The sequence below is a fragment of the Malaclemys terrapin genome, chromosome 2, assembly GCF_027887155.1.
Source record: "Malaclemys terrapin pileata isolate rMalTer1 chromosome 2, rMalTer1.hap1, whole genome shotgun sequence".
NCBI lineage: Eukaryota > Metazoa > Chordata > Testudines > Emydidae > Malaclemys > Malaclemys terrapin.
In genome coordinates this window covers 37714158-37736989 of record NC_071506.1, presented here as the reverse complement: position 1 = coordinate 37736989, position 22832 = coordinate 37714158, and the positions used below count along the sequence as shown (strand labels likewise).

At 40.5% G+C, this 22832-nt stretch overlaps 1 protein-coding gene across 2 annotated transcripts in view; it reads right to left on the bottom strand.

The window, feature by feature from the left end:
• Nucleotides 1–1910: 1910 nt before the first annotated feature.
• The window catches only part of YWHAZ (tyrosine 3-monooxygenase/tryptophan 5-monooxygenase activation protein zeta), a 31383-nt gene continuing 10461 nt past the window's right edge, over nucleotides 1911–22832 (bottom strand). For both annotated transcript variants that reach the window (XM_054017913.1, XM_054017914.1), the window contains exons 3-6: nucleotides 7257–7380; nucleotides 3798–3961; nucleotides 3614–3709; nucleotides 1911–2960 (exon numbers count right to left, since the gene is read on the bottom strand). In XM_054017913.1, coding sequence (XP_053873888.1) covers nucleotides 2901–2960; nucleotides 3614–3709; nucleotides 3798–3961; nucleotides 7257–7380 — 444 coding nt within the window. In that variant the 3' untranslated portion in view covers nucleotides 1911–2900. The remainder of the gene's footprint in view (nucleotides 2961–3613; nucleotides 3710–3797; nucleotides 3962–7256; nucleotides 7381–22832) is intronic.

Sequence of the window (22832 nt, the reverse complement as noted above, 5' to 3'; positions counted from 1 at the left end):
AATCTAGCAACTCAGTTCACTTCATCCTTCAAGATCTCACTGTTTCTACCACAGTGAGGCATCCATTATTTGGTGTCAAAAATGCTACAAAAAGTGGATATAAATAGCAAGTTACGCTGTGCTTACAGATACAGTACTGTTGAGTTCTGCGTAGTGTAGTTTTTATCCCCATTTGATTTTAGTTTTTACCCAGCTTCATTCTAAAATATTTTCATTTATTCTATAATTCCACAGAACATTAGAAATGAAATTAATATTGTTTCTGTCCTCAGTGGAACAGCAAATGAGGATCAAGAGGTGCTCCTCCTGTCTCAATTATGTCAAGTTCAGACTGACATCCCTGAAGGTACTTGCCAGAGATATGCTGTCAATGCAGCTCTTACAGGGGGCTTATGCTAGGGGAAGGAAGAGAAAGAATTAGACTCCAGATCCTTTCCCAGAATCAAATAGTAAAGTGCTCTGAGGGCTCAGAGTAATTGTCAAGACTCTCCAAGCTCCATTTAAGAGTGAGAACACAAAAGCAAATGGAGGGATTCAATGCGATGGTCAAATTCTGGATCTGCTCCAAAGATCAGTTCTGGTCATGCCCTGGTGCACATGGAATTTTTGGGTCTTGAAGACAGTGTCCCCACTCCCCCAGGTCTTTTCTGTATTGGTTGCACTTTTGTAATATTCTCTTCCATGGCTTTAAATGCCTTTATGGAATACCATCTGGACACTCACAAGCCTTCTGCAGCCCCAACCCCTTCAAGTGTGTATTATATACTTTAGCATTTACACCTCTACCCTGATATAACGTGGTCCTCAGGAGCCAAAAAATCTCATCGTGTTATAGGTTATATACGTTATATCGGGGTAGGGAGAGGAACAGCTCCCCGCCCCAGCTCACCTCTGCCTCCTCCCTGAGCGCACCACCGCCGCTCTGCTTCTCCCTCCCTTGCAGGCTTGCCATGCCAATCAGCTGTTTGGCCCGGCAAGCTAGCGGGGGGGAGGGGGGGGAAGCAGCGGAGCGCTCAGGGGAGGAGGCGGAGATAAGCTGGAATGGGAAGCGGTTCCTTTGCACGCCCCCCGTTACTTGCTGCAGCCCTCCTCGGGACCCCAGCCGCCCCAGTTCGCCTCCATTCCACCTCCTGCCACGAGTGTGCTGCAGCTCCGCTTCTCCCCCTCTCCTAGGCTTGCTGCGCCAATCAGCTGCTTGGCACGGCAAGCCTGGGAGGGAGAAGTGGAACTGAGCAGCATGCTTGTGGGAGGAGGCAGCGGCGCGGAGGTGAGGTGGGGCAGGGAGCGGTTCCTCTGTGCCCCCCCCCCTTACTTGCTGCGGCCCCCCTCTGCCCCAGCTCACCTCCGCTCCGCCTCCTCCCATGAGCATGCCACAGCTCCACTTCTCCTCCCTCCCAGGCTTGCAGTGCCAATCAGCTGCTTGGCATGGCAAGCCTGGAAGGGAGGAGAAGCAGAGCTACAGTGCGCTCATGGGAGGAGATGGAGCAGAGGTGAGGTGGGGCTTGGGGGGAGGGAGGGGCCAGGGAAGGCTGCAGAGGAACCGCTTGCGGTAACACGAATTCGGATACAACAAGGTAAAGCAGCCCCGGCGCACTGCTTTACCGCGTTATATCCGAATTCACGGTATACGGGACCGCATTATATCGGGGTAGAGGTGTATATAGTTTCAGCTTTCAAGATCGTTAAGACAAGCTCTTAATCTTGCTACTTCATTTTCTGTGGAAAAGTGAACCAAAAATCTGGATGCAGAGAATCATTTAATCAGGGGAAGACTGACATTTGAATAGTGAAGATATTTCACCATGCCTCTTGTTTTAGTGAAGTTTCTCTAGAATCCCTATTGATACTCTAAAAAATTCAGAGCAGGAAGACAGATTTACATGAAAGCTACAGAGAAGGTAGTTGAAAAGTCCATTCATAAAACTTTTATTCCACTTACATCAACTTAATACACATGTTCTTAACAGTTATGCTTGGATTGTTCATGAAAATTTCATAAGACATTAAACAAAGCTAGCCATCATCTCAAGTTATTTCCCTGTTAACTATTTTTACAGCACATGCATGTTAGGCAAGTATCAAAAAAATCACAAAAGCAAAAAACCTAAAAAAGTTAAATACATGGGTTTTTGTTTTACTGCTGTGCTCAATATACAGTGTAGTTATGGATATCAAGCATTTCATTTTTACTGCATCTTTACTTGTACATTTGTTCTTAGGTTGCCTAAACCATTTAAATACAAATAAAATGTGTAGCAAAAATAATGAAAGCAACAGCAGGTAACTTTACAAATAATGGAATGTGAACCGTTTCTGCCCTTCTCTAGAGGAAGTTGACTGGGTGATCAAAACTGTCTTAAGGAACGCTTTTCAGCTGCAATCAAAGATGTACACTTGATTATATATTCCATAGGATTTCACATGCTTGACATGCAATATCCATGGGACATCTGTTCCCCCACAGCCATGGTATGCTTCAGCTTTCAAATACTCACACTAACTACACCTGTGGCTGCAACTGATTATCCCTTTTTTCCCATCATGACAGACCAATACTCAAACAGTTTTCTTTGCTCAACATAGGAAGTTGTTTAACCCTGGCCACCTTGTGGGAAGCCACAGTGTACCAAAAGTACTATGCCAAACATGTAAAACTTGTATAAAAATTTCACAACCCTATATTGGCCACCTCAGATGAAAACAGATAAATTCCCCAAATGTTAACTGGCTCTATTCCCCTAATATTAAACATAAAACCACATGGGAAATATAGAAATCCAAATAGAAGTAACATAAACCTGTCATAAATCGTAAACAAAAACTATTTGTGGGACAGCATGAATGACAAATGGTCTACTGTGTAAATTTTAGAATGAGGCAGACGAAAGTTGGAAGGCTGGTTAATTCTCCCCTCCTTCTCCTGCTTCAGCTTCATCTCCTTGGGTATCCGATGTCCACAACTGTTTGAGAGAAAATGGAGTAAAGTGTTTGCATTTGCAAGAATGCTGAAAACCCACTCCCATTCTGGTTTCTTCTACTCATAATATTTAGTAAGAGGATATGAGTAATTTTTCTACTTTTCTTCAAGGGGTAAGCTCTTCCTACCTTGAATGGTATTACTTCTTAAAGGCTTTGTCATTGGGAGTTTGCTGCTCCTCTCGGAGTTTAACTATTGGCTGGTCAGCAAGCCCTCCCCCCGCAACCCACTGAAACATGTAGCATTAAGCCTGCAACAAATTCAAATTCAGATCAGGCAGAATTATTCCTCCCCCTAAGACCTTTAATTTGAAGTCAGACGTCTTTCCTACTACTGAGGGCCAAGAGGAAAATTAGACTTAAGTTATCACCAGGCCCACATTCAAGACTGTGTGTGGATGTACTTAAGTTGTGTCAACTGACCTTGGGAGGCAAAAGTGTGAACAAAATTTCAGTTCAGGAGTCTTACAACTTGCTACTAACAAACATGATTTACGTACATGTTAGGCATAAAATAGTAGCCACCAGTTAACTGCTCATATGCTTTAGTTAGAGTCAAGCAATGAACAAAATGCTCTATTCATGGTGACATGTAATAAAATTCCTTGCTTAACAAGCAAGTTTTAATGGTACTTACTGTCAAGTTGTCTCTCAGTAATTGCATTATTAGCGTGCTGTCTTTGTAGGACTCTTCGCTTAATGTATCAAGTTCAGCGATGGCTTCATCAAAAGCCTAGAGGGTTTAAAAAAAAAAAGTTATTGCCCATATAATATAGGTTACATAAAACATTTAAGCTTTTGATTCTTTTTAAAAAACTTACAGTCTTTGCAAGGGAACAGGCTTTCTCCGGAGAATTCAGAATCTCATAGTAAAACACAGAGAAGTTCAGAGCCAGGCCTAATCTGATTGGATGTGTTGGTTGCATCTCCTTTTTACTGATTTCAAAAGCTTCTTGATACGCCTGTTGTGACTGCTCCACTATCCCTTCAAGAAAAACAACATGTAAATAATTTAGATGCATTTACACAGCTGTGTTCAAGACTTATGTTTTTACCACGTAACTAACATGAGTAATATGGTAGGGTTTAGTTTCCTCATTAATAAGGAGATCTTAGCTTTACAAATATTTTCACAGCATAGTACTGTTTTAAAAACAGTTTTGCAGAATTAGCCAGTTATCAAAGCAACATGGCCAAATTAGGTTTGGCCCAAAATAAGCATTAAAACTTGATGGAGATAGTTGGTCAATATGTAAAGCTGAATTTGCCACCCAAGCATTGCAGCATTTTTATAGTACTTAGTAAAGAATGAAGAGGCAAGGTACAAAAAGTTTAGCATAAGTTTAAGAATTCTAGTATCTAACCTATACGTATAAGGCTACAATTTCATCTGACTGTGTCTCTTTAATGCTGCAAAATATTCCAAATCTACCTTTTATTACAGACAGGGCTGACAGCATTGCATATTAATGTTGCTCCCACATTTACCATTATAAGCCCATTTGCAATTGCTTATAAAGCTTTGTGAAACTATTTCTCCTACATAAATAACTGTCAGGTACTAATATGTAACTTGGGGAATCTCTTCTTTTTATTGAGGGAAGACAGCTAGTACTGTCTGGGTACTGTTCTGGTGCTTTTGCACTGGACCCACACACTATTCAGTTAGGGTTCAATGTAAAGTCAGTTCTGAATAGTTTGCAAACAAAGCAGAAGACACTTACCATGAACTGTTACGGTACAAATTTAGAATTAGAAAGAACCTTTTTTTGGCTAGACTTGCTACAATTCTACAGGTTTCAGAGTAGCAGCCGTGTTAGTCTGTATCCGCAAAAAGAACAGGAGTACTTGTGGCACCTTAGAGACTAACAAATTTATTAGAGCATAAGCTTTCGTGGACTACAGCCCACTTCTTCGGATGCATACCATTCTATATGCATCCGAAGAAGTGGGCTGTAGTCCACGAAAGCCTATGCTCTAATAAATTTGTTAGTCTCTAAGGTGCCACAAGTACTCCTGTTCTTTTTACAATTCTACAGTATTTTTAAAAAATAGCTGACAAACTAGGTGTTTGGACCCTCAAGGACTAAGAGACTAAGCTATAGGGCAGTGGTTCCCAAACTTTAAACAACCTGTGAACCCCTTTCACTAAAATGTCAAGTCTCGCAAACCCCCTCCTAGAAATGAATATTTCCAGGGATTTTCTCCTTTGCCTGAATATAAATTATAAAAGCCATGATCTTGGAAATACAAAATTTGTTTTCATGACATGCTGCTTACACATGATTTATTATTATTTATCATTACAGTATTTTTATTACATTATGAAAACGACAATACTCTTCTAAGATCTCACTTTCGTAGCTTGTATCACTTTGAATAAGCCTGTTATAAGACAAGGCTCCTATGTTTCATCAAGGATTATCAGATATGAAACAGCATGAAGGTATTTAAAAAGCCAACTCAAAGAATTCCTCCTACACAAGCATTCAGGTCTTGAGCAGTCCAGGCAAACAATTACGGTGACCAGACAGCAAATGTGAAAAATCGGGACGGGGGTGGGGGGGTAATAGGAGCCTATATAAGAAAAAGACCCCAAAAGTTCCTATAAAATTGGGACATCTGGTCACCCTACAAACAATGCATGTTACAACAAAGCTTAAACTTCTTCTTCATAATAATTTTAAAAACAATACTAGCTGCCTATTTAATTTTAAAAATAGCAAAAAATATCTACCTCCCTTTCCATTTCTTATAGGAGTCTTGAAGTTGAAATTTCCTCAGTGTGATACATAGGCTTGCTTTGATCTGCTTAGCTCTTGGAAGTCCAGGGGCTGCTGGCCCTGTGCTGCCCGGGGTCCCTAGGGACACCTCCGTCTGCCATTAGGGAATTTTTTCCCCAAGAACCCCCTGTAAAATTTCATGAACCCCAGCTTGGGAACCACTGCTATAGGGGTACTGCTTACCCTTGCTAATATGTCTACTAGGTTGTTACATGTTTGTATCTATGTAGATCAGTAAATAGGTAAAATTAGTTTCTAAAACAATAAGCAATCCAATTTATGGGATCACAATACAATTCCTAGATCTGGACACTTCACTCTGGTGCTACTTGGTTCCCAGTGGTTGAAAGAATTCTTTAGAATTCTGAGACTACTAATAGTGTTTGATGGCAATTGATCATGATCATTAAGTTCCCCAAGCTTAATTCTCACAAGTCAACATAATATATAGAGAGCCTGTGACAGATGAAATTAATGTACCTAGGCTTTAAATTTAATTCACAGATGCAAAATTGTCAAACAGGTTTTAACACTGAAGATAAAACTGGTAGGTTAATGAATTGAAGGATACAGAGAGAAGAATCTGAACATTTTTGTACGACTGGTAGAAATGGCCAGCTATATGTACAATTCCACAACCTCCAAGGGTGGGACAATCTGATCTGAGCACCCCATCCAAAGAGTCTATGCTGGAATAATCAAAGCAACTCAGGCCTTGTTCCGTCAAACCTTTAGACCTTTTAGGCAATAGCTCTGGTACCCTTCACAGGTATTTAGTTAATACATTCCAGTGTTTATACTGAAGTTCAGGTGAAGGTAGCCAACTACCTGCAGTTTGAGGGGACAAACCAGTTTCATCTGAAGACTCAAGGTTGCTGAGACATTAAAGGTGGCCAAATAAATTGGAGGTTAGGTCTGTCTTAGCTCAAGAAGACTATTCTCATTCCAGTACATCATGAGTCTGGGTCATTAGTCCCTTCCATTCCAAGGTGGGTTCCAGCCTCCTTGAGGGTCAATACCTAGTTTGTCTGCTATTTTTAAAAATACTGTAATAGTGTATCAAGTCTAGCAAAAAAACCCCTAAATATTAAGCCTTGCGGAGAAAGGGTAGGGTACTGAACGCCCCCCACCCAATGGCAGAAATATGAACAGAGATGGCTGGGACAAAGGGAACTCTTATCTCAATTCTGAAACTAGGGATACACACATATACAAGCATAATAGTTGACTGCTTCAGGAGTGTTTCATAACCAACCACACGTTTGCTACAGTGGGGATCTGCAAAGCACACTTGTAAGGGAGAATCCCTGGTAACTGTTTGAGAGCTACTGACCTACCACAATTAGCTAATAAACAGGGAATTTCTAGAACCACAGAGCTAAACCACCTTTTAATTCTATTTAACATTAATCATCTCCCAGAAACAGAGTAGAGCACTATCCCATTTAAAGCAAGCCCATTTTTTGACAAAATTAACAAGAAGCTGACATACTGTACCTTTCTTGTCATCCCCAGCAGCAACCTCAGCCAAGTAACGGTAGTAGTCTCCTTTCATTTTCAAATAGAAAACTTTACTTTCTGCTTGGGAAGCGTTAGGAATCAAGAACTTTTCCAACAGAGACTAAAATTAAAACAAAGAGTACTCTGTTTTACACAACCATACCTTTCAATAGTATTGTAGATCCATCAAATTAGTTATATTGCAGGTTTTTCAAAAAGTCAAGAAAAGTTGGTTCTGATAAGCTTTAGTCTGCCTAGCTTTTATCAACTTCTTTGCTGAATATGCCATGTTGCGATCTACAGAAGGAATTGTTTTAGGTACAGAACGCGCAACAGTACAAAACACCTAAATAACTGAAATGTAGGGTAACTGTAATGCTTATTCTTCCATTAAAGTGGAGTTTCATAGGCAAACTGGGAAATTTTTCTTCAGCTACGTTAGTATTAGCGCTTACATAGCAACAATGTGGCATCTATCTCCCAGGCTACAAAACAATTTTACATTTGTTTGAAGTCACTTATTGCAGAGTACTTAAAACTTATTTGTGTAACATGCCATACTTAATTCTTGACTGTTCTAGCATATTCTTCCTTAACTCTGATTTAAAATGGGTTATCTGGGGAGGAATGAGTAACAACACCTTGAAGAGGAGCAATGTATTTATACTTCACATAAGACAGTGATTACAAAAAAATTCTAGTTAATCCTTGGTTTTATAAGCTCTCTACTTCAATCTGAATATAATTCCATTTAGCTAGTTGTAAATTATTCTAATAATGGAGTCTTAAACTGAGGATAGTATGCCTGCATACACAGCCTAAAATTTTAACAGAAAGATAGAAACAAAGTTACAAATATCGATTCTCAAATGTTGTTCCAGACATCACTACTAAAACCCCCAAGTTTAGAGTAAATTAGATTTTGATCAGTAGTGGAATAGAAACACTATTTAAAAACACTACAGTACGTGGCTCAATGCAACTATTCACCTTGACACTTTTGTACCCAGTAGTAATTACTGATTGTTACACTGTGCCATTATTATCCTATCAGTATTCTATATCTTACATCATTTAATGGTGCATGTTTATAATTATGTTAATAAAACACTGTAGCATGTTTTTTGCTGAAGTGTAGCCATGTAGCCAGTTTTATTATGGTGGAAAAGCAAAGACAAATTAGTCATCTCTAGTACTTGTCCTGAAAAGTCAAAAGAGACATTTCAGATTTAGTATTGTAGTCAAGTTTCCTCCCCCAAATTGGGTGCTTAAAGTTAGGCACCTACATAAATGACTCAGTTTCCTTCCAAAAGTGGAGGCCACTTCTTTAGGTGTCTAACACCCAAGTTGAAAAAAAGTTGGGCATAGCATGCATCTAAAGTTGAGTGAGATTTTAGAGGCAGTTACACATGTTATAATTTAAAGATATCTGGGATACGTAATGTTAAAGTTTGACAAGAGACTATTCATTAATGGTAACTTTTCTGCTACCTAACTTCGACAAAAAGAACCAACATTTCAACTTTATCTCACACAGTTCTTAGATTATCCTTTCAAACTCATGATAGAATGGGGGTGGGGGCAGGAAGGGTGTTCAAGACTCCAGAACTATGGACAGTTTTGCAGCACTTACTACTACGACTGAGCTAGGAGATTAGTTGGAGCAGAAGCAACATGCATGTTTCCTTCTTGGGAGGGGCATTATCCCCATATTCAGAACACACTTGTACTGAATTCTTATGTGGTACCAGATTTGGCAAACAGCATGTGAAGTAGCAGGAAAAACCATGCGTGTCATTGAGTAAAGTGATATGGGAGGAGTGAACCAATTAAAGGATATAGCAATCCTCTTAAAAAGGTTGCTGTTAATTTTCATGAGTCATGAAATCTAATACGATTTGAAGACCAACTCCACCCAAATTCAAGATGAAAAACTACTTTAAGCCAATGTCTCCCCATCCCCCAGTAGATGCGAATAGCCAGGATGCTGGGTGGGTGGAAGCAAGACTCAGACCAGAAGAAACGTCTATTGTCTATACTCTGACAAGGTTAGAGAAAGCCCACTAGTGTAGTTTTAGTAGTGCATACTTCTAGCATCTTTCATAAGATTAGTGATTCGCACAGCATCTTAACTCCTGTGAAGTAGGTATCAACTCCTACAGATGCGTAACAAGACATGAGATAACTGATTGGTGGGTTCTTGGCTCTGGCATGAATGGTCGCAGCAGGGCCAATCCTTGGGCAGAGATCTGACCCAAAAGCAAGTTAGTGTCACAGTGAGGGAGAACACCCTAATCTTTGTTCTAACCAGGCACCCTTCAAAATTTTAGTCTTATGACCTGCTTTTCACAAGTGCCAAGAATTTGCAGCTTTCATTAAATTCAGTGGTGATTCCAGGTATTCCAAGAACTAAAAAAATAGCCAGTCCACTCATTCTTAATTATAGCCCTGAAAAGAATGTCTACCAGATTAGTTAGTATGCACATAACCCTTTGGCACGAGTCCCCACCCTCAGATAAGCCATATCGACACATTCTCAGTTACAAATGTCAAGAAATAGGAATTAACCCCAGAAGTTTTCTGTAACATGGTTCCAGCTATGCAGAAGAATAACTAGCTTCTCTTATGAAGTCTGGCAGTTGGCAACCAGTAAGATTCATATCCCTTTATTAACAACTCCCCACTGCCACAGCTCCAGGTGAAATTCTAAATCTATAAAAATACCCATTGCTTAATGGTTTTGTTTGCTGGCTGACAAGTGAAGGGACATATTTGCACTGGTGGTAGAAAGTATTACTAATTAAGAAAGCCTCTTCTACAGCTGAGATGTTAGCAGCGCAGCCAGCTGCTCGGAAAATGAAAATCCTGTATCATGAAAAAAAGTTACCCAAGTAAGAGAGGATATTGCTCAAACTATCTTTTTAAAAGAATCTTATGCTAATGAGAAAAATTATTTAGCTACCAGCGCTCTGGAACAGCATAAGGTTAAAAAGTCTGTCCATGTCTCTAATGGTGAGGTTGAGTGCCTTTCTTAATATCAAGTAGGATGGGCAAAGTACTGCCAATATACTTCAAGAAAGACTTTGCTCATGACAAGTACATTAAAGACCACAAACATTTTTTAGAAAATGATCAGTATGTTATATGTTACATTTATGGTTAGAAAAACTATTCTCCATTTTAGTAATCTTTCAGTGTTATCAAATGTCTAGGAAGCTTCACTATTTATACACCTCTACCCGATATAACACGAACTCGGATATAACACGGTAAAGCAGCGCTCCGGCGGATCAAAGCAAGTTCGATATAACGTGGTTTTACCTAAAATGCGGTAAGATTTTTTGGCTCCCGAGGACAGCTTTATATCGGGGTAGAGGTGTCGTCTTTATAGTAAGTGTATCCTGTTTCTGTGGGTCTTTCACAGCAACAAAGGGAGAGAATTTTAAGTTAAGTGTTGGTAAAAAAGAAGTTGCAGAGGACTTAGGACAGATATGATATCCAAAGCTTTTTAAAAAATGATTAAGCTTTGAGTTTCTTGCCAGTTGATCTATGCCACCATTTTATGACCACGAAGTAGACCTTGTCCAATCTACTAATGAGGCTCTGATAATGGACAGGCCTGGAGAGGCTCTGCCAGGATTATCAGAAATGCCAATGACGAAATTTGAAATTCAAGCATTTAATAGAAGAGCCAGCTCACTGACAACATATACAACAGTCTGCCCAATGAAGAAAGGCTGTTACAGCAGTTTAATAAATATTCAAGTTGCAAAACCAATACCTTTTGCCTAGGTTTTTCTCGGTTTATTGCCTCAATGTTAATCGCTCAACATTGTGAGCTATCATCCCTTCAGAATCTCATCTTGTGGCCACAAAATATTTCTGTAATTAAAAGTGCTGTTCTTAGGAAACAGCAAAGAGTTTGTCTAGCAGCCAGGAGTTTTATGAAAGGCAGGCAGAGAATAGAAGACATTGCACCATTCTTTAGGTCAGCACTGCAAGACTCATGAAAGTTTACCATCCCAGGCTCAAGATCTACTCATACACTCTTACTATGATACAAGATATTTTTTGTCCATGATGAGTATCTTTAGATAAATGGAATTCCTTTTTCAAGGCTGAGCTAGGTAGAAGTACAAGATTACACCTCATCAGCCCACTGAACACACAGTTTATCTAAAAGGGATACAATACTCTGGCATGAAAATTCTTTAGTTCTGGTTCAGGACAGTGGCCATTATAAAATCCCTCAGAAGATTTAATAATTCCCTCAACACACCCTGAACATGGGAGTTATGCATTGCTCCCCAACCCTTGGCAGCTAATGAGCGTGCACGTACTGAAGCAAGGAGGTTTATCCCTTATAAGTTATCCTAGCTAAATAATGTAACCATGGATCTTATTCTGGGTAAGGAGCTAATCCTTTAAATCCTTTGGCTTCAATATCTTGGAGCAGTGAGTGCCACGTTTAAGCCCAGATAGTACTTCCTTCCATCTGTTTTAAACGTGTTGCACTTCAATTCATTGATGTCCCCTTGTTCTTTTATTATGAGAAGAGAATCAGGTGCTCCACTGCTGTTGATTCTGTAGACCTCTAACATGGTCCTTATCAGTCTCGAAGAAAACAACCTAATCTTTCCAATTTCTAATATAACTGGGTTTTGTTTCTGCTGCATCTTTGAGATGATATGACCCTAACTACAAGCAAGGACTATTTAGATAAGTTCTTTGAGATGTGAGGCCCCTACATGTATTCCACACATGGGTATGCATGTGCAACATGCGCCAGAGTCTGGAGATTTTAGCAGGCAGTGTCCATTGTGCAATAGATCTCTTTGTGCTCCCTAGGGTATGAGACAGTGCAGGTCGACAACTCCTCAGTTCCTCCTCTCATGGCAAATCTAATCCAGGTCCGAAGCATAGGAGATGGAAGGCAGGTAGTGGAATACAGATAGGGACCACACATCTTTAAGAACTCCCAATCACAGTAAGTAACCTCTATTTCTTCTTTGAGCACAGGTCCCTATGCGTACTTCACATATGGGTGACTGACAAGCAGTACTCAGACTGGAGAAAGGTGTGAGGAAGCGGTCAATAAAAATGTATGCAATACTGCAGATCCCACTGCTGCATCCACAGCAGAGGCCTGGACTGGAGCATAATGCCTATCAAACGTGCGTTTGGAACTCCAGGTGGCTGCTCTGCGTATGTCCTGCATTGGGACCTCCTGTAGGGATGCTACCATGGCAGCCTGTGCTCTTGTGGAGTGGGCCATTATACTACCATGGAGATGAGCCAGTTTGTAGCATTTGATAATGCAGCCAGAAACCCACTTAGAAATCCTCTAAGAGGCTATAGCTTGACCACAGGACCTCTCTACTATTACAATGAGTCAGAGACTGCCTGATAGGCTTGGTTCTTTGCACGTAAAAGACCAGTGCTTGCCTGACATTGAAGGAATGAAGTCTCAGATTAAGGGTGGGATTTTGGAAAAAGAACAAGCAAGTGAATACACTGGTTAAGGTGGAATTCAGAAACGACTTTGGGTAGAAGTGTAGGGTGAAAGCAAAGGGATAGGTTGTCCTTGGGAAATACCATGAAGGGCAGTTTGCCATGAGGGCTCCAAGTTCATTGACCCTCCTGGCCAAAGTGATGGCCACTAGAAACTCCAGTTTCATGGATAGGTGGGACATGGAACATGTCACTACAGGTTCAAACGAAGGACCAAAAGTTTTGACAGCACAAGGTTATGATCTCATAGCGGTTGGTGTTGGTTTAATGACTGATATAAAGGCCTTGAGGTCCTTCATGAACCGTATTGTAGTTGGGTAAATAAAGACAGAGCACCCGTCTACTGGAGGGAGGAAGGCACTAATGGCTGGTACGTGGATTTGTAATGAGCTGATTGAGAAATCAGGAGGGTTTTTTTTTTTTTTAATGTATTTTATTAAGAGACAGTAGCTAATCTAAAACTATAGGGATGCTTGGCGAGACTGGGTGAGATTGATTCTGTTGCATCCAGGCGAAGCAGTGTTTCCATTTAGCCAAACTGGTATTGATTGATTCTTTTTTTATTCTGGATAAGTATCGCCTGACAGGGGACTAACTAGAGTGCTTATTTCCAACACCAATCCAAACATCAGGTCGTGAGATCAAGAGTCTGGATTGGGGTGTTGACTCAGGGCAAGGTCAGGGTTAAAGAGTTCTGGGAAGGTCTAGATTTTGATTGGAGGATGGGCTGACATTGACAGCTCTCGGAACCCGAAGTGTCTTAGCCAGTAGAGTGCTAGAAGAGTGACATTGGCCTCTTCCACAGGTGCTTTAAAAGAGATGTTATGAAGTAGGGGGATGGGATGAAAGGCATATCAGAGACTGCTTTTCCACGCTAGCAGGACAGTGTCGCCATTGGAGTCTGGAACAAAGATTTTTGTTCATTTGAGACACAGAGAGGTCTCCTAGAGGAGGGTGAATATCTGACAGAATGCAGTCATGGATTTCCAACTCATGGCCTGCCGAGAAGTGCCTACTGAGGTTTTCTGCTAAAGCCTCAATATGAACTCCTGGGAGGTATGCCACCTGGATAGTGGTGCTGTGCCTGATGGACCAGTTCCAAAGCCTGACTGTCTCCAAACAAAGCAGGAGCAATCTCGCACCTCCCTGTTTGTTATGTAGACCTGCGGTTCTCAAACTGGGGGTCGTGAGCTTATAATGGAGGTGGGGGTTGCGAGCTGTCAGCCTTAATCCCCAAGCCCCACTTCACCTCCAGCATTTATAAGTGTGTTATTTTTATATTTAAGTGTTTTTAGTTTAGAAGGCAGAGGATATCACACTCAGATGCTTGCTGTGTGAAAGGGGTCACCAATACAAAAGTTTGATAACCACTGATGTAGACGGTGGTGGTGATATAGTTCTACATCATTTGGATGTGAAGGAAGCGAATGAGTGGGAGGAAGGTCTTACATGCACGGTGAACCGCCCACAGCTCCAGAACGTTGAATGTCCCAGCAGTGGGCTGGGAATGGGTAGTGGTCGCAGTGGTAGAGGCAGATGAAAAAAAGTGGGACTTCTGTGTCTACTGTCACTTGCAGGGAGGTTTGGCAGGACACTGGTAGTAGAGTGCATGAGGAGGAGATCGTGGTGGTTTATAGTTTTGCCTTTGCTGTTTCCTCCTGGACCTGGTGGATAGATTCCCCCGGGAGTAAAGGGTAGACCGTAAGAGTCCTTTAATGAGTGGAGGGAGTCATCTCCTTGTTAAAGGGAAGGTCTCGGATGGTATTTTGCACCTCCCTGGGGAAGCCTGAGGATTGCAACCACAAATTCCTCCTCCTAACAATACCAGTAGCTAAACCTCTGAATGCTGTATCTGCTGCATTAATTGCATCCTGAAGGACCGTTTTTGCCACCAGTCTGCCCTCCTCTAAAAGAGAAACTGGGTTCTTTCCTAAGAGGAAAGTTTGCCCAGAAAGGCTTCCATTCTAGAACAGTTATTAAGGTCATACTTGACTAACAGGGCCTGGTAATTGGCAATGCAGAATTGCAAGTCTGCAGTGAAGACCTTTCAGCCCAGGAGGTCATCTCTTGGAACCTGTGTCTGATGGAGTGGGGTCCTTGGGTACTGTGACCTTTTTCATTTTGTGGCAGCCTTCACCAACAGGTAGTTGGGAAATTCAGCTCCCCCTTGCCGGGACAAAATAGTGCCTCTTAGGTCTGGGAGCACAGGAGGCTGAGGTAGGCCAGACCAATCTCATCAGTTCCAATATGGTCTCTAACTGGAAGGGCTACCTTACTCGGGGCCTGAGGCTGCAGAATGTCTAACAGTTGGTGGTGTGGGTCTTGGACTTCCTCTAGAGATATCTGGAGATTGTCAGCCACTCTTCGTAATAAGTCCTGGTATTGCTTATGGTCTACTGGTGGGGATGGGGAAGAAGAAGAAACTGCCTCATCTGGAGAAGAGACAGATTCCAGTCGGAACTCGTCAGTACCTGCAGTTCCAGTTCAACGCCCCCCCTCTTCCTCATACACCGATGGAACTGGTTGTTGACTGGTCGGAAGAAGAGCAGAAAGACTCCTGGGTGGGTCCTGAACATCTGCTATAGGGATCCCACAGCCCCCAATAAGGCCAAAAAGAGGGACCAACCGTTGGGGGGGGGGGACGGGAAAGGGGCATGGAATGGGAAACTACTGGTCCCTAGGGAGGTTGTGTACATAAGAGTAGTGACTGTTATCCTGGATCACTGTCTGAGTTTGGCTCTCTCTGTGGGGATGAAGGCAGGACCAGCCCATCAGATTCATTCTGAATCGGGAGGGGGTAGGGGGGAAATCACTCCTGTTGGAATGGTGGAGCTGTTGGTACCAGGGCAATCCTGCCTGATGGTTCCGAGACTGTTCCTGGATACCAAAGTAGTATCTTCCGGTTTAGTAATGTCCTTCAGGAGGGCTGCGCCAGAGAATAGGGGAGACTGCAAATAGGGGGAGTAAAATATCCTCCAGTACGACATAGGTCTCTCTGCTCTCCAGTGTGCGTGGGTCTTGGTGGTCAGCACTGACGGTATAGGAGCATCTTTAAACGTGGTGTGTTCTTTGGGCGGATGAGTTGGTACTGCAGATTCTGGAGCCGCGCTCATCGACAGGACCAGTGGATGACGGTCCTTACGTTTTAGTACCACCTTCTTTCAGTCTCAGGGTTTTTTTGCAGAATCAGTTCCTTAGGGTCTGAGAGTAAGGGGTCACCCGACCTTAGTGGGCTCAGGGAAGGAGCACTTCTCTTATGGATGGTCTTCAACCAGGTTTGTCCTTGTGCCCATGAAAGTGTCCCTTGTTCTCATGGGAATCCCTGGAGAAAAGTCTTTATGTTTAGAAACTGAGGGCTCCACTCTTAAGCATGTGCTCACAGGGGCACTGCTTGTTTGGTGAGGCCAATGTATTGCGGGGGGGGGGGGGGGGGGGAGAGGAAGGGGGGTGGTGTCCTGCCTGGTCCAAATCGGAGACATGCCTCATGGCCTTCTCCACTAAGGCTTAGATAATGGCCTTTGAGAGTTCTCAGTGGAAACAAGCAACAAATGCTGCACTTTGTCAAAATATGCATCAGACAGCAGAGGCAGCATTGATGTTCGTCCCTGACGGAGAAGTACACAGGGCAGGAGACCGGTTTTGAAGCCCAGGACTCTGGACATTGCCTCCCTATGGTCAGGGACCATATCCAGTCTGGGGAAACAAACTACACAAGCTATACTAAAAACTAACTATACTACGCTAAAATAATAACTCTTTAAAATCTTATTTACAGGATTTTCTGAAAGGCTGGAGCAGGACGACGCTGGATTCCCAGTCAGGCCATAGGATGGTAAGAAGGAACTGAGCGGGCATTGACCCACACTGCCTCTTATGCCCGTACTCAGAAGCGCAAGGAGATCTACTATGCATGTGGGGCCAATGGACACTGCTTGCTAAAATCTTCAGACTTGGGCAAATGGAACGTGTGGGTACCTCACATGTGGAATACACATAGGGACCAGCACTTAAAGAGGAAACTTGGCACATTTCTATCCCAACCACAGGTAGTTTCATTCCCACCCACCCAGAGAAATTTAAGACAGATTAAAAAAAAGATACAATATAGACAGCTTCAGCACAAGCTTCACTAATCTGCCAGTGAATCTCAGTCCTGATCTACTTCTAGGCTTATGATGAAACAGCCAAGAACACTTATTATAGTTAAGAGTTATGTCCAGTAATCTGCAGTGGCACGCTGTCACTGCATCTTTTTTGTCTATTAGCTTAGGCTAGATTGGAACTAGTGATCTTAAAGATATTTACTGTTCCACTCTGAGAAGTGACCAAAGCAAGAGATTTATTTTTCCACTATTCCAGCTGCTGAGAAAACCACCAGCTAGTTAGAAGATCAAGGCAAATATACACATTGAGTTTGCACTACTAAAACATCTACACATTGTAAGTTTACATGATGGTTTACAAATGTAGTAGATATGTTCTTTCCCCTGAGGGACTACAGTCATTTAACGCATTTGTTCCTGTGGTCCAGCAAAATGAAGTTTATCCCAGAGATGCTTACTGTTCTTTTTAAGTAACTAACTAAATAAAAAAAAAAATTACATTTTGCAACATAAGTGCTTTTCCTTCATGTACGCAGTGTACATACTGGAGTTAGGAAGTTGTGGTCTGGACTTCAACTGAAGACTGGAACGCAATCCATGGAGATTAAAATAGTTCTTTGCTGGCATCTGGTGCCTGAACTACCTTGCTAGAAAAGTGTGTTCAGTCACATCTTTTGGTGAAACTAACCTGGTAGGAACAGGTTACTTAATTCAACAGATGATGTTAAACCAATGTCCTACTTAGGCCAGCTGCTTCTAGTGCTGAGTGTGTACACCGATGGAATTGTTGATGAAGCTTTCAGTAAAAGTGAATGTTGCCATCTGGGGATTCTGACTAATATTGTACCTGAGAAAGGTTTCTGCAATAGTGTTCTTTTTAAAAGTATTTCCCTTCTGACAAACAAGGGCAGGTCATTAGGAGCAGGCTCACTTGTCCCAAAGATATCAGCTGCTCATTAACAGCAATATATCTAATTTAAGAGAAAGAATACGTAAGAACTCACGATGGATAAAAATCAATGATTAAAAAAAAAAGGTTTTTTTTAAAATAGGTTTTACCTCAAAGCATTTTATCAAAAAAAAAATCTGATCTAAACATAGTTTTAATTAAGCTACATTATAGCTCAAAGATATCTCATCATGGAATAGGGATTATAAATTCTAATTCTATACTATGAGAAAATATATTCATGTAATGTTTAAGAAAAGTTTTATAAATGCGTTCCAATAGTTCATGGATTAGGGACCCAATCTATGGGGTTCCAGGGGCTTCTCTATAGATAGAAAGATTAACCTAAATAATCTACCCAATGGGGACTCAGTGCTCAGTCTAGAAGATACCATCAGAGATGCTTAGTTTTGCAGTTCTCAAACTGTGGATTTGTGTCTCCAGAGAACATGCTTGTTAACTGCAAAAATGTTCTAAAATAAATAAATGAATATATAGAGGTGAGAAATAACAGACTTCAACCCTATTGTTCCCTTGCAAATTTGTGTTCAGAGTCAATCCCTTACCTCTGTCTATAAGTGCAAAGTTTCAAAAAGTTCAATGAATAGAAGATTGTTGGGGGCAGAATAGATCTGGACAAGGAGAAGAAGTCTGGAGATAAATGCGAGACAGGAGGGACAGGCAGTGGAAACAAAAGTGAAACTGTTTGAGCAGCATATTCCAGAAGTCTTGAGGTCTTTCTGAGTGTAGCATTCATTGATTTGAGATCTACCATACCATTCTCTCACTAGAAGGGAAAACCTATAGTGGCAGCAGGCCATAAGAGAGACCCAGTTTGGGAATATTTTAATGAAGTTCCTCTACCTGTGGGTAAGAAAGGCATGTGTGCAAAATGCCAACAGTGCAACAAAGAAATGCAAGGCCCAGTTGCCCAAATGCAACATCATGAGAAGTGTTCCTTCTCAGGAGGAAGCTGCGTTGAAGATGATGAAAGGAACATGTCTGAACATGCAGGATCTTCAGGTTGGTAAACTTTTTTTATTTCATACTTCTTTCTTAAGGACTGCCTGTCTTCCTTCTAGACTATTCTTGAATTCTCATGTTTGAGCAAAAAATATAGTTGTTACTCTATGGTACTATCATTTTAGATGCAGTTGTGATAAAAAATAAATAGCTGAAATAGACAGATCTTCCTTTTACAATTTCACCTTTAAAATAATACTGAGTGTCAGTGAATGCAATGAGTAATACTAAATGAGCAATATGGTAATAATAATTAAATAACTGCACTGACTTATTTGGTTTAGGAGAATCCATCCTCAACATACAGGATTCTGAAGACTATCCACCTTCAAGATCATCATTTTCTATAGTTTCAGAATTATCTGCCAATTATAGTTTCTCAGTCAAATCATGTATGTCACATAGCCACAATATATCACCTGTAGCAATAAGAAAAAAAAATCTCCATAATCTAGAAACAACCATAGATAAGAACCAGCAGATTACAAAAAGAGGTAATTGATGAAAAAATTGCCCGGTGTGTTTATGCAACAAACTCGCCTTTTCGTATGATTGAAAACCCACACTTCATTAACATGGTTCAGTCATAAAGACCAGGATACAGTCCACCCAGCAGAGCAGATATCGCAGGCAAATTGCTTGATAAAGCATATGAAAGAGAAATTGAGCAGTGTGCAAAAGGTCTAGAGGGTGAAATTGTTAACCTGAGTCTTGATGGGTGGAGCAATGTCCACAATGATCCTGTTGTACATGCTGGTGTGAAAACAGAAGAAGGGAACAATTGATACATCAGGAAATGCACACACAGCAGAAAATTAACAAGTAGCAGCAGTAAAAGCTATAACAAACTGTGAAAAAAAATTCAAATGTCTAGTACGCAGCTTGGTCACAGACAATGCTGCAAATGTATCCAAGACGAGAAGACATTTAGAAGAGTGGAGTGAGTCCCCAAGCTAACAACATACAGTTATTACAGTGCTCATTTCATCTACCTCCTAGCCAAAGACTTCGGTGTTCCGCAAATAAAGGCTAATGTTGAAATTGCAAAATACTTCCCTAACAACCACTTTGCAGCAGCTGCTCTGAAAAAAGTGGGAGGAACCAAGCTAACTCTCCCACAAGATGTGTGATGGAACTCAGTAGTGAACTGTTTTGAGCACTATATCAAGCACTGGCCTAATCTGATGACAGTTTGTGAACAAAATCGTGAAAAAATAGATGGCACGGTCACAGCCAAAGTTTTCAACACTGGGCCTAAGAGAAATGTTGAACACATGCTGAGTACCCTGAAGCCTATTTCTGTAGCCTTGAACAAAATGCAGGGAAATAGCTGTTTTATTGCTGACGCTGTTGAAATTTGGAATGAACTGAGTGAGATCTTAAAAAAAGAAATATGCAATGACAGAGTTAAATTACAAGCATTTAAAAACAAATAGGACAAGCACTATCTCCAGCTCATTTTCTTGCAAATATTCTCAATACTCAGTACCAGGGTCAAACCTTAACTGCTGAAGAAGAGGAACTGGCTATGACATGAACATCCAGCAAACATCCCTCCATGATGCCAACTATAATAAACTTCAGAGCTAAGGGTGAACCATTCAAGAAATAGGTTTGCTGATGATGTTTTAAAGAAACCTTAAGCACTTTGATTCAGAGACTGCTGAAGTGATCATCTCACTTTTAACAGTAGCTTCTTCTGCTGGTGTAAGAAAGAATATTTTCTTCCTCTGGACTAATTAATTCAAAACTGAGAAATCGTTTGGGACCTGAAAAAGCAGGAAAGCTTGTTTTTCTTTTATGGATTAGGAACAAACAGGAAAATGAAGGTGAAGACGACCAAGTTAGCTGCAGAAGCTAGTATTTTAAGTTTCTCATGTTGACCTGGCTGACAGTCAATTTTTTTTTTTAAATACTTCATTTAACTATTTTAAACAATTTTAAACAAACCTGATCTTAAAAAACTTGAATGTTTAACTAAATTCAAAAATTCATATGCTTGTTTTGTTAAAATATTATACATGTTTGCTGTTGAAGAAAAAAATCAGAATATGTAATAATGTTGTTTTAGTTAAATAAAACAATGTAAGTGTCTGTCTGGTGATGTTCTCCTCCTAATACAGCATGGCAAGAAAATCCTCCAAATATTAATGATTAACCTGTTGAATTGGAGATTGTTTACCTCACAATGACTTCATAAATATCTGCTTCAATTACCTTTGGTAAATTAAATAACCAAACAATCATTCATTTTCCAATATAGCTATAAAACTTATCTGAAAAGTTTTCAAAATAAATCACTTTAAAAATGTATAGGGTGTACCTTCTAAAAATGACACCTACATCTATCTCCGAGTTGTGAAGATGATGTACTAAGGTTATAACAACCAACAAGAACGCACTTTTATGCAGAAATCCATGATTAAATCAAGTCTTCCTGACTAGTGATTTAAATCATGATTTAAATCAATTCGATTTAAATCAAATCCACCCTGAAAGAACTTATCCTTACTTTATGAAAGGTTTCTTAGAAGTACTAAAATAAAACTCAGACCTTATGTTGGAAAGACAAACTTTAGGACCAAAAATTTGAAGGCCTGCATTTGTAAATGTGTTGGACTGATAAAATAAAACAGCTAGTTTAAGAACTCACATCAGTGTCATGTTAGTTTATAGCAAAATCGATGCCATTTTTTAACATTAATACCAAATTTATTTATTTTTACAATGTTATATTCAAAATTAATTTTGCTAGGGAATGAAAGGGATCAAAAGTATTGGAGGATAATTTACCACATTTTACTGATTAAGTCTTACCAGACTTGTCTTTTATGCAACCTATTTCTGAAATGGACCTCCCTATCCCAGGACACTGTGGTCTCATCTTCAATTAAATCCCTCTTGAAAACCCATTTCTATGAGGCCTACAGACATTACCACACTTTTCCTTTATATAAATAAATGCTTTATTACCACCTTCTGAGTCTTATTTGATTCTGTATTATAAACTCCTGCAGGCAGGCAATCAGACCTGTGTCTTGTACAGCATCAAACATTGGTACTTAAATCTGGCTATATTTTGTAGAAACTGCCAAGATTAGTTCAGTATTATCTAAGTTGCAGTAGCACTTAAGCCCCAATCAGGATCAGGGCCCTGTTATGAGCGGTACTGTAACAGGAAGAGGGCCTGCCCAAAAATGCTTTTAGTCTAAAGGGGTACAAGTAAAACTACTACACTTGATGGTAGACCCTTATATTAATTCCATATGCAAGATATCGTCTATTACAAAAAAGTGTCGTGTTTCTTTAAGACAATAGTAGGGAGTGGAGTAAGAAAGGAATATAAAGAGAGACAGGAAAAAGAACAAGAAACACAACAGATAGAAAAAATAAGGTTGTCCGGTTGATGGGTGATTAGTGGCTCTCCATCAAATCTTCTAGAAGATGTAGCACATTTTGGTCTCATTTAAATTTACTTATGTAGTTTTGAGAGATTACAGTTCAGAGCTGTAAAATGCTTCCCCAATTTCCAGTGTTATTTATTAAAAAAGTACATTTTGCAACATAAGTGCTTTCCCTTCATGTAGGCAGTGTACATCAATAACTGGCCATGCAGAAGATCAAGTGCAACATTATCCAAACTGCCTGAAATCTGGACTCCTTTGAAAGCAATAGTAACTAGGCATTCTACAATAGGCAAGGGTGCCACTAACTGCCTTGCAGCTTAGTGCAAGTTATATTTTACAGCATTATAGATGTGATGTTTCAAATCACTGCTTAGGAGGTTTTTCTCCCTACCAATGAAGTAGGGAAAGAACATATGTTAGACAATCTAAGTTGAGTTATTTTTCAGTGAACAAACAGCACAAGGAGAAAAGATCTCGATCTAGTCTGTGTTCCAAATGGAATTTTATATTAAATCTAAACTTATGAACATGCCAACAGTGCAGGACCATAGCTGTCCAAGTGATCTCCCGTTTTAGGACT